At 41.6% G+C, this 12,062-nt stretch overlaps 1 protein-coding gene across 2 annotated transcripts in view; it reads left to right on the plus strand.

Moving 5' to 3' along the window:
• The first annotated feature begins 3,011 nt into the window (after nucleotides 1-3,011).
• Nucleotides 3,012-12,062, plus strand: part of ngef (neuronal guanine nucleotide exchange factor) — a 34,440-nt gene continuing 25,389 nt past the window's right edge. For both annotated transcript variants that reach the window (XM_080771715.1, XM_080771716.1), the window contains exons 1-2: nucleotides 3,012-3,636; nucleotides 10,414-10,489. In XM_080771715.1, coding sequence (XP_080627841.1) covers nucleotides 3,423-3,636; nucleotides 10,414-10,489 — 290 coding nt within the window. In that variant the 5' untranslated portion in view covers nucleotides 3,012-3,422. The remainder of the gene's footprint in view (nucleotides 3,637-10,413; nucleotides 10,490-12,062) is intronic.

Raw genomic sequence — 12,062 nt, forward strand, 5'->3', positions numbered from 1 at the left:
GATCCTGTGCAGTTTTGTCTTGGAATAGTGCAATCTGTGCATGACTTTATATTGTATTAGCTGATATCTGGCATTAATGGAACAAGAATGTATTCTCGATAAACCCTTCTTCCAGATTGCATCATTCATCTCCATTCTCTCAGTTCAGAGACCCATGCTTCCCTCAAGTGGTTGGTAGATACAGGAGTAGTAAAGACAGAAACAAAAGGAGAAATAATTTGCTTAGAGTCAGGGGGAAGTTGTAGAAGCTTATTAAAAGCATATTGCTCTCTGGCATGTTTTCAAATTGTGGGATATTCTCTCTGACATAATGTCTAATTTGAAGATAACGAAAATAGTGTGACTGGGGTAGCTCAAATGTCATTCTTAACTGTTGAAATGCCAGTGGCATTACATGCCCAGTAATAGTGTCTGAACACGGGTAGGTTCAGTTCAGTCCACCCATTTCAATGGGTTTTTGAAGATGAGGTTTTGATATGCGACTATAGCTTTGTATCCCCATACAAATGGTAAGATAATAGAGTCCAATTTATTGAAGAATTTTGCAGTGAGAAAAATTAGCAGGTTTTGAAACAAATAAAGAAATCTCGGTAAAGCCACCATCTTAATAGCATTAATACGGCCCATCATGGAAGCTTGTTGGTTAAGCTTGATTCTGGTTGGGATTTGTTTCTCTCTCTCTATTGGCACTATGGATGAAATGTATGGGGAAGAGGTCTTTGTTAGTCTGTTCTGTTGCAATCTGACAGTTTTCAGCAGTCTTTGACTAGTCTAGTCTAGTCTAGTCTTTGACTAGTCTGAATTAAGACTGCTTGGTGTGGAGTCACCGTTAGAGACAGCCTAGAGACGAGGCAGCCAATCATGAAAAAGGGTCCACTACGGTCGCTACTAGAGGTAGTAGCAAATGCAGTCCAGGCGCTTTTCAAGCACCTGACAAAAATCTTTTGAAAACAGGCAACAGCAGATCCACAGTCACATCGCGACTTTGTGTGAGCTTGTAGATCGGCCGAAATGTATATTGGGCTGAAGGGCTTTGTAAATTGTAATACTAATCAAACTCTACAAAGTAACTATAGTAACTAAAGTTTTCAAATATATGTAGTGGAGTTAAAAGTACAATGTTTGGATCTGAGATGTAGTGGAGTAGAATTAAAGTATTGGAAAAGTAAAGTACAAATACCTCAAAATTGTACTTCAGCACAGTACTTAAGTAAATTGACTTAGTTACTTTCCACCGAGGAGCTCCGGCTGACAGCCTGGGTCAATGGAGGTGAAGAATAGGGGAGGTGGAGGAAGAGCCTGAGGATGCACTTTAGAGTGAGAACATTAGAGCTGGAACACCGCTTTCCACCACTGACAGGTCCCACACAAAACACTCTCCTACACAACTTTGAGCAAGCATTATATGGTGCCATGATGCATCCTCTCAGTTGAGCAGAGCTTGAACTAGGATGCACATGAACTATAGTGGTAGATGCTTAGAGAGTAAAAAAAACGAATACAATAAAATACAAATAAAATAAAAATACCCTCTCACTAATTTTGGAAGCCAGCTACAGATATGGAATATCAAAAAGGGGTCACATGAGTCATGACACTGTTTTATTTGCAGTCGTCTGCCTGACAGCCATTACTTTGCAATTGCAATGCTCATTACAGGTGTGATTCATTGTGACATCTCTTGACTAGACAACACCCTTTCCAAGTGGGAGAGTCTGAGAAATGTGTGACACTCTCTCTCTCTCTCTCTCTCTCTCTCTCTCCCCCTCTCTCCCTCTCTCTCTCTCTCTCTCTCTCTCTCTCTCTAATAAACAAAACACTTGTCTTGTGACTACATTGTTTAGACATCACTGTGTACGTGACAAATTGGTTGGTGCACATTATTAGATGGAAAATTCAGAGTGACTCAGGTTCCATTTGACCTCATTCGTCAATACAAACGTGATTTCTTGAACGAAGTCAAAGGAAACTAACTGCAAAGCAACTAAGCCATGTCATAGAACTGTTATTCTAATCTAAAATGTAAAATATTAATGCTATTTGAAATCTTTCTTTCTTTAAAATGTATTGGTTGAGTTTGATTGTGACATAGGCTGACACATTCCTTATATGTGCACTCTCAAAACAATTTAGGATTGGAGCAGCTTTCTGGACGTGGTATTGTTGATCTTTAACCAGGGCCTATCATTAAAACAAAGCTGTGGCAGACTTACTGTTGTGCTGAAAGAAAGAAAACGAACTTTAAACTCTCCAGTCAGATGACTGGAGATAAAACTCTCTCTCCCTCTCGCGCACACACACACATGCACACGCACACACACACACACACACACACACACACACACACACACACACACACACACACACACACACTCACTCACTCACTCACTCACTCACTCACTCACTCACTCTCTCTCTTATCTTGGACACAGTTCCTTGTGTGGGGAAGACAAACTTCCCCACTCACATAGCCTGTGTTTTCCTGGCCAAATCGTCTTGATGTCACCACCACAAAGTGCACTGGAGAAGCAAGATCGACAAAACTGTAGAGAATATGGGGATCTACAAAAATATATAATAATAATATTGAATTAAAAGTAAAAATGGACCTGACTTGGAGGATACATGAGAGCAGCCTGGAGCAGGTGAGCAGGTGGCTTTTCAGGTTCTACAGTGGAGTGGAGCGGAGCAGAGAGGCGGGCTGGCAGGTAAAGCCAGGCTGAGTTCAGGAATGTAGGCCTATGTTCTGCCTGGAACAGTACAGTGTGACGCGCCTGTGCGTGTGCGTGTGCGTGTGTGTGTGTGTGTGTGTGTTTGTGTGTGTGTGTTTGTTGGGGGAGTTGGAGTAAAGGAGGGAGAAAAGAGAGACAGCTAGAGGCTGGGCAGGAGAGTTAGAGAGAGAGAGAGGGGGGGGGGGGAGGGGGGGAGGGAAAGTCATACGGTAAATGCAATAATTACAGCAGAGAGAGAGAGAGAGAGAGAGCGAGAGGAGGGGACAGACAGACACAGAGAGAAAGCGAGACAGAGAGAGACAGGGGGTTGACTGTTGCTGGCTCTGAAGGCTGTGTAACTAACAACACTCCTGCCCCTGCAGGGAAGCAGAGTGACAGAAATAAATAGAAACAGGAAAAGAAACTTTTGTTTTGTTTTGTTTTGTTAGGCACAGTTGAGTTGACTGTATCGCAAGTTGTGTGTGTGTTTGTGTGTGTGTTTTCTGAGGTTTACTTATTAACCTACACCTGGGAATGATTCTTACCAGGACCTCTTGTTGACAGGGATGGATTTTCTCTTGGATTCCGGATAATATTTAATGGACTCTTTCCTCCCCACATTCCCTCGGAGTTGTCAGCAGGGCAAGGAATTCTCTTCCTCTCATCTAAGAGGGGAGGGAGGGTGCATGGGAAGTAGAGCTGCCCGTTGTCATGGCAATGACGGCCCTGTTCAGGGGCAAGTGGGGGCAGAAGTCGCAGGAGCCCCCCGAAAAGCGGCCGGCGGCCGTGGTAGCCCCCAGTTTCGACGAGGAGGACGAGGACGATCTAAAAAATGGCTTTAGCAGAGACTCCAACCGCAGGAACTCACGCTTCTACCGGTCCATGAGGAAGAAGAGGGTAGCTTCATCATGTGAACACACAGAAAGTAAGAAACTCAATTAAACTAGTTTGGCAGCACAAACATATTGTACAGTGGTTCTCAAAGGTTGTAATGTCACGGACCTGCAAAACTCTCAGAGCTATACAGACCTGTAAGGGTCCTTTTTGGAACCCCCTCAAGCAAACCTGAGGGTCCCTGGACGGTTGGACCCCACTTTCGTACATATGGTACGAAAATCACACTTGTGTGATTTACCAGCGGGTACCAGGGGGCACCTGGTAATGTTGAAATTAAGCATCATTTTGACTTTTAGAAGCCTGCACATATATGGCAGCGTCACTTTCATTTATTTCAGATTCACTGCCAGACATGAATGCAGCGTGTGCCGTGTATACATTTGACCTAATTTCTCTTTTCATTGTCAATATGGCCAATATTGAGACATTGGGACAAAAGCTGTATAAATAAATCAGTCACAAGGTGTATTTATATTGGCCACACGTCACGTTAGTGCCATTAACAAAGTCCATATGGCTGCCATATGTTTTTGTTAATGGTGCTCGAAAATAAACATTAAAAGTCCATAGACTTGGCTGCCATATGACGTAATTTCAAAAGCCAGGCATAAGTAGTTTGCTTTGATCATGTGATCTCTAAACCACATGGAGTGGATACGTGTATGTTTTCAGTAGTTAACTTGCATTTATATAAAATAAATATGCAATATACTTTAGTGTAAACATACCGTTTGTTTATATGTGTTATACATTACACTATACTTACAGTACTTTGCAACAATAGTTTTGAGAGTAAGCAACTACAATTTCAAAAGCTATGCACATACATCACACAGAACTGCAATATACTACTACTACTCCTACTACTCCTACTACTACTACTACTACTAATAATAATAATAATAATAATAAATGTAATAATAATAATAATTTGACTGGCATTAAAATATTGAACAAATATTGCATTTGTCACAAAGTAACAACTTAATATAAGTAAAGGCATGTTATTGCTTAGTGCTTATACAGTGATTTTTCACTGTGGACTTGGAACTGCTCAACTGTGTTGTCTGTCCAACTATCCAAAGAATGTCAAATTATAAATGGCCACATGGCATTTCTGTTGGGGTTCAAAGAAAAATGCAGTGCACTTTTGTGGTACTCAAATTTGTGAGTTTTTTTCTTTTCCAACCCATTACCTTTTGGATTGGAAGTGGAAGCATGAGAGTAACTGCAAAGAGTGTACACTAAGGGATTTATGGTGTAGCTGTAGCTTTTAAAACGGATACCATTTTTATCGGTACCTACGCAAGTACTGATAAGGTTAGCACAGTCTCTACGGGGCATGTCCCACAAACATTTCGATGCTTCTACCTGTATAAGTAAGTGACAAATTAACCCTTAATGATTCTCGATTCACACTATGTCTTGAGATGTGCCGTTCACAAATAGTCGGACAGACAACTCGGGGCGAAAACATAGCCTGCTGAATGGAGGGTAACCTAATCGTCAGAGGTAACGCAGGTGTCATTTTAGCTCATAATTACTGTCACCTGTTGTTTCAATTGTTTCTCTAGCCTCTACTCAACAACCCTGAAGCAGTTTGTAGACTGGTTTCCTCTTGTTTGTGCTTAAACATTGTTGTATGGTAAACATCTTCACACCAGCATCTAATTGGTTTAGATATTTATCTACTGGGTTAAATAGTGTCTCTATGGCTCCTATTGATGGTGTGGGACACCAACAACCTCTGGCCTCGTTCCTTCCATCACCTTGTCTCGCGTAATTGTGAGTTTGTGACTGTTCTATAGTGCGCCCATTGACGGGCTAGCGCTATTGTTCCAAAGGAACACACACAGGCACGCTTGGCGGTCCTTCTGTGCTATAAAACAGGTGAATGAAACCTGAGAAACGGGTTCAATTGTTTGAGGTTTGTGAGGGAATTGTGTACGGAGTCGGAGGCGTCAACCTCTGACCTCGTGATTTCACCCAGTTAGAGCAGATACTGGACATGAAAGTTCCTCCAACTGTGACTTTCTGGTTAGGCAGTTGGTTTGCATTATTGCCCTTCTCCTTTCACAATATATATTATACACCCAGAGGCTACTACTATGGTGATAGCAGTATTGAGTGCTTATTCACCTGCCAGTTCTGGTTACAGAGCTGCTATCTTGCATCAATATGTATTCCACATATGGCTATATTAGTTGGGCCTTGGAAAGGAATGTGGCATATTTATATGGCCAAGAGAAGTATGCAATAAAGGTGTTAGACTTTGTTCAGCCTCTGCAGGGATAGGCCTTTATGGGTGTGATCAGAGTCATGCTTTTTATTTGACTAAGCAGACATACACCAGCCACCCTTGTTAAACAGGAAGATATTAAGAAATGCAATCATAAAACCCGCAGAGCTATTATATCTGATCTGATATGATTACAATCAAAATCAATCAATCAATCAAATATATTTTTTATTAAGAACAATTTAGTCATATTGATGTGAACTGAAAAAGAGAGACAGCTATTCATGTGTGTTTTCTCAGGGAGAGATCCAAACAGAGAATATGACACAAGTGTGTAAAGAAGGATTCAAGTAATAAATTATGACTTTTCACCATGATAACCCTTATCTCAATGTGGTTCCAAAGTTATATTGCTCAAACATTGATGTTTGACTTTCTCTTTTAGAACTGATCCCTTTTATATCTGAGGGCGTATCTTGCCTAGCTCTATGAAACTGACAGATCATCACCACCCGCCACAGTGCAGCAGGTGATCTCATTATTCTCAGACATAAAAAGTCTGTTTTACAGACAGGAGAGGCATGACAGGGTGAGGCTGTCACAAGAGGCAGCCATATTAATGTAGTAGTGGGAAAAGTAAAGTAAGCGGTCAAATATGGGTGTAAAAAGTGCAATATGTCTATATAAAGAATTGAATTACTCAAGTAAAACCTACTTAAATTGTATTTAAGTCCATACTTACATACATGTACTTTCCACCACTGTATTTATGCATATCATCTATTGTTGGAACAGTTTAATCACGTTGTAAACCCTTTATTCCTAGTCAAACGGACCTTGGACCTCTACACCAAAATGTTGTGAGATTGTAAATCTGCCATTTTTGCAGAATGTTCCATCCAGAATATGGATGAATGCTGGTGTTCAAATGGTTAAAGCCCCACTAAACCATGGTAGAGGTTTGTGCTGTGTAGTTACCTTGCCATGATGCAACTCCAAACATGAGAGAGATATCTTAAATAGTTTATCCGCTGATTACAAATCAAAATAGTCTTTGGATTGATTCACATTGCATGGTGAAACAGCTAGCACTGAAAGAAATGCTAGCAAACTGGATTCATGCCAATTATAACATTACAAAACCCAACAAGGCTTTGTGTCCCCTGTCTATTTATGATGGATAAATGTGCTATTGCAGTGTCTTATTTGTGCAATAACAAATGCCATGATTCTGTTGCGGGCCTACTTCTTTTCCCTAATTCAAATAGTAACATCAACATAAATTGTGTAGCCTATGTATTTTTTAAATTGTGCCAGATTGTGTAATGTTAGACAGTGGGGAGGTGCACTTTGTGTTCGTCTGAGCGCTAATTAGTGAGACTTTCCCACAGTGCAATGTGTGGAGACTATTTTAGATTGTACTTTTTGTACTATTCAAGATATCTTGGCAATATTTGGAGTTACATCATAACAAGATAATTCAAACCTGGTTCCTTGCCGTGTGTAATTAGTAAGGCTTTTGAATAGATGCTCCATTTTGCAAAATATAATCTTCTGGTAGAAGTGGGACAGCAATTAGGGCTGCAAGAATGTGTGGACATGAGGGGGCTGCAACATTAAATAGGCCTCTTTTGTCCAAGCAAGGGGTTGCATAACATCTTATTAACAGCGTCAACGCATTGAGTTGTTACACGCAACACTTTTAGGCAGTCTGCAGGTACAAAGTCTGTTTCCTGCTAGACAAACATGTACTTGCACACTTGTCTTGAAGACACATAGATCTTCTCCAAGGGTCACAGAACACCACGAGCTTTGGATCTGCAGTCAGCAGAAAGTGACAATCTGTGCTGATGCTGCATGCGTGTCATTAGACAGCTGTCAATGCTCGGTCTCAGACAGAGAACGTGTGCTTAGGGCCGTGAGAGTGTTTTTCTTAGCTAAGGGTGACATTATACACACTACACAGTGGTCGACAAAGTACTCAACGCCGATACTTGAGTCAAATAGATAATCACGGTCAATTGTTACAAGTGAAAGTTGCTCAGTCAAATTTGCACTTGAGTTTAATGATTAATAGCTTACTTAAGTATTCAAAAGTACAAATTAGATAGTACATTTTTGGTCTAATTTGCAAAATGCAATGTGAGAATATATTTCTGCTATTTTTACTATTTTTAAATAAAGTGGATAATTCATATTAATTCATGTACATTTTTTCCCTTTCTAGAAATGTAGTGGAGTCAGAAGTACAATATTTGTATTTGAAATGTTGTAGAGGTGAAAGTGTCAAAAAACAAATGATAGTCAGAAAATGTAGCCTACTTAAGTACAATACAGTAGTAAATATACTTATTGTCCACCAGTGCATTATATAAAGAAAGTCAAAATAAGAAGAAATATAAGCCTCTGCCTTAATCCTGTTCTTTATGCCCTACTTAAAGGCTTTGTTTTTCTGCTCTTAAAATGAATTGTACTGGTTTAACCATCCACCTCCAAACAGAAACTGCAGGAACAATGTACAACGTTATTTAGTCAGCCACTGTGGATGCGTCTGACGGCCAGGATCTGTCCTACATTTTATATAAGCATCTAGAAAGTTCTCACACAGTCGGTCGGGCTGTGGTTGAAGAATTCCTTTGTTCACGGTGGTGGCCGACCCACTGCAATTCAGCCACCAGGAGCAGAAATGTAATTATAATCATATCTGTATTCTGTAAGGTCATGCATGCTTGCCCATCCTCTTATTAAACTTTCACCATGCTACAGTATGTATGTATGCTATCACAGGCCACAAAATGCTTACACTAACCATCACACTTAACCGCTTAAACCCAGTGGTGGGAAAAGTACTCAAATGTTGTAGTATCAATACTGCAATGTTAAAAGTAAAAGTCCGGAATTCAAAATGTACTTCATTAAAAGTATAAACGTGTTGGCATCGAAATGTACTTATTACATAAAGTACTGAAAGTAACTCATTGTACTCAAAGTTGTGCAGAATCTCTCATTTGTTTCAATTCAATCTTTTGAAAATAGCAGATCTACAAGCTCTGAAGCTCACAATGCGATGCGATGCATTGTGTATGCGTATATTTAATTTTGTATTTTTATTTCATTTTGTATTTGATCTTTTCAAGATTTTGTAACCCATTTTTCACCCGGTGACAATTGCCTAAACTGTAATCTTGGGCGCCACTCTCCCTTTGCCAACCTGGAGAGAGCCCCGAACTGAGCTCATGCTTCCTCCAACACACGAGGAGTGAGCAGGCTGCTTCTTATCAGCAGGGGGGAGTTTTCCCAGCAGGATGTAACGCATGGAAGGAACGCGTTATTCCAACCAGTAATTTCCCCTCCACCAGGCGCCCTGGCTGACCAGGGGGAGGCAGTATACAGTCAAATTGATGGATCACTAAAATAAACATGCTCTATGCATGCGGCTCAGCTATATCTGACCACTTGACAGTTGAGTGGTCAGATGGGTGGCGGGTTGTGAGTGCTTTCACGGTTTTCCAAGTGGACTCTGAACCAGAAAAGGTCGAGAGCCACCAATCTACAGACAGGGAACACAAGCTGCCGGCCCCATGACGATGGCTCACCACTCGGTTGGAACATTCTTCTAAAAGTCATTACTACCTGCCAATCTACCCCCTGTGCTCAAAGAAGGCTCTGTCTGTAATGTGTGTGTGTGTGTGTGTGTGTGTGTGTGTGTCCGTGCGTGCGTGCGTGTGTCCGTGCGTAAATGCATGCGTGAATGCGTGAGCGTGTGTGTCCGTGCGTGCGTGTGTCCGTGAGTGAATGCGTGCGTGCGTGAATGCGTGCGTGCATGAATGCGTGCTGTGTCCGTGCGTAAATGCCAGTGTTTCTGTACATAAACTGTACATTGTGTGTGGGTTACATTTAGTTCTACAGCAGCGGTTCCCAGAAATGTTTTAGCTTGAGACCAAAAAGAGAAATTCGATGTTTCCTTGTGACCCCAAACTAGTGGAAACAGCCGATCTACAAGGTCAAAACGTGTTGCGGTATACAGTGCGTTGTGAAGTTAAAGATCGGCTATTTTCACTATACTGCTTAAAAGGTTTTCAAATTCGTAGATTTTCTTTATGTATGAAATTATCTTGAAAATTACGTAATATCTATTTTTAATTCTGTGAACACTGTTGGAAATTGTATGTTTCCTCAGGGCCCAAACAGTGAAAATAGCTGATCTATAAAGCTTTGGACCATATTGTGAGCTTGTAGATCGGTTATTTTAATATGTTCACTACTTCTTAATTATTATTATTATTTTTAATTTATGGTATACAAAAAAAAATCTATTGAAATATATATATATTTTTTAAATGTAGGAAAAGAAAACAGGAGTTTTTACTCGAGTCATGACCCAAATTGGTCCATGACCCACATATGGGTCCCGACCCACTGTTTGGAAGCCACTGTTTAGACCATTAGAGGACTATACTTAGTACCACACTTTTAATTTCCTTGTGCTTTGCGGCTTGCCTTGGCCCCTCATTCCTTGTACAGTGCACTAATCCCCCCCCCCCCCCCCTCCTCCCTCTCTCTCAGACTCCCCCACTAGCAAAACAAGGGGGTCCATGCTGGGATCTCCTGAACCCCAGAAAACACCTCGGGCAACGAGACGGTAAGCCCAACCCTGCCATGCTGCCAGTGAACAAACACACACCCAATGTACACACACAGATACACGTCCGTAGGCTACGGGCTACGAGCTTTTCAATTTTGTCCATGGACTCTCATGCTGGGAGGGAGGGAGGGAGGGTTATTCAACCTCAATATACAGCAGGTGAATGCCAGGAATGGGCCTCAAAAGCAGGGGGATCAAACTTTTTAAATATTCTTTGAAGATTTTAAAGTCATACTGCGACAAACAGGAGAAGGGTGCACACCTGTATTGATGAGGTGCTGCTGACCTTGGTAAATACGTCTAAAGGTAAAGAAAAGGCTGCACAATCATAGCCATGATGCAGGATACAATTTTTTCTCTCTAGAAAATGGATTTGCAATTTTGTTTTGTGGAGGCTCATTCCAAAGCATACACGGATTCGATTCCCGCTGGGGACACTGTGGATGTGTTCCCTTCGGCATCAGTGCCCATACCCGAGGCGGGGTTGGCAAAAGGGCCTTTCTGTGTGGAGTTGTTGGAGTTGCATGTTCTCCCCGTGTCCCCTAGGGTATAAGTATACCCTAACAAAAAACATGCAGTAATCATGGTCTCTAAACTACCACCCCCTGGCCAGCCGGGGCGCCTGATGGAGGGGAAAGGAACTGGTCGGAATGACGTGTTCCTTCCACGCGCTACGTCTGGCCGGGGAAATTCCCCTCTGTCAGGTGAAAAGAAGCAGCTTGGACTCCTCATGCATAGAAGGAAGCATGAGGTCAGTCCACTGCCCCCCCAGGTTGGCAGAGGAAGTGTAGCGCCCAGGATTACATTAGATAATTGACACTGGGTGAACAAAAAGGGTTGCAAAATCATGGGATAAAAAATATTTTTATAAAAAAAGAAAAAAGAAAAGAAAGTGGTAGGTTTTTTGGTTCTTTGCCTCGCTCGGACATGTTTATATAGCCTAAAACTTTTAAACTTTGTAATCATGCTACTGACGTTTGCGTGCAACACATTGCGGGTTTGCCTATAGAAGCCGTGAACGGAGCTGACAGGCCCTTCTTGATGTCAATCAGGCAGATATTTTGTGATTTGTTTACAGATATATCTAGTATTTATAGGGGCATGTCATGTGGTCTACTGGCTGCACAGCCTTTGCGATCTATACTGGTAGATTGCAAACTATGTTTTGGGGACACTTGCTTTAAAGGTTACATACAGTTGCTATTTAATTTACATTTTTAAAACTGTATCTATACCTGGCAGTTCCAACCTCAGCATCCATCCAGCATACAGTAGTAATGTACATGCATGAAACATCTGTACACACACTGCACACACATGCATTCAGACGCACGCACGCACACACGCACGCACACACGCACACGCACACGCACGCACACACACACACACACACACACACACGCACACGCACACGCACACGCACACATATTTGAAATGTAATTTTTGCTTGTATCAAGTATCAAAGGCATTCTGTGCTGTAGAGCACATCACATCAAGGACACTTGCCCTTTCAGCCTTTGTTTGAAGGTTTAACCGAATCCTCAGCTCAGCTGACTCAACCAACAGCAGC

Source organism: Protomyctophum bolini, assembly GCF_963924005.1.
Source record: "Protomyctophum bolini genome assembly, chromosome: 9".
Lineage (NCBI taxonomy): Eukaryota > Metazoa > Chordata > Actinopteri > Myctophiformes > Myctophidae > Protomyctophum > Protomyctophum bolini.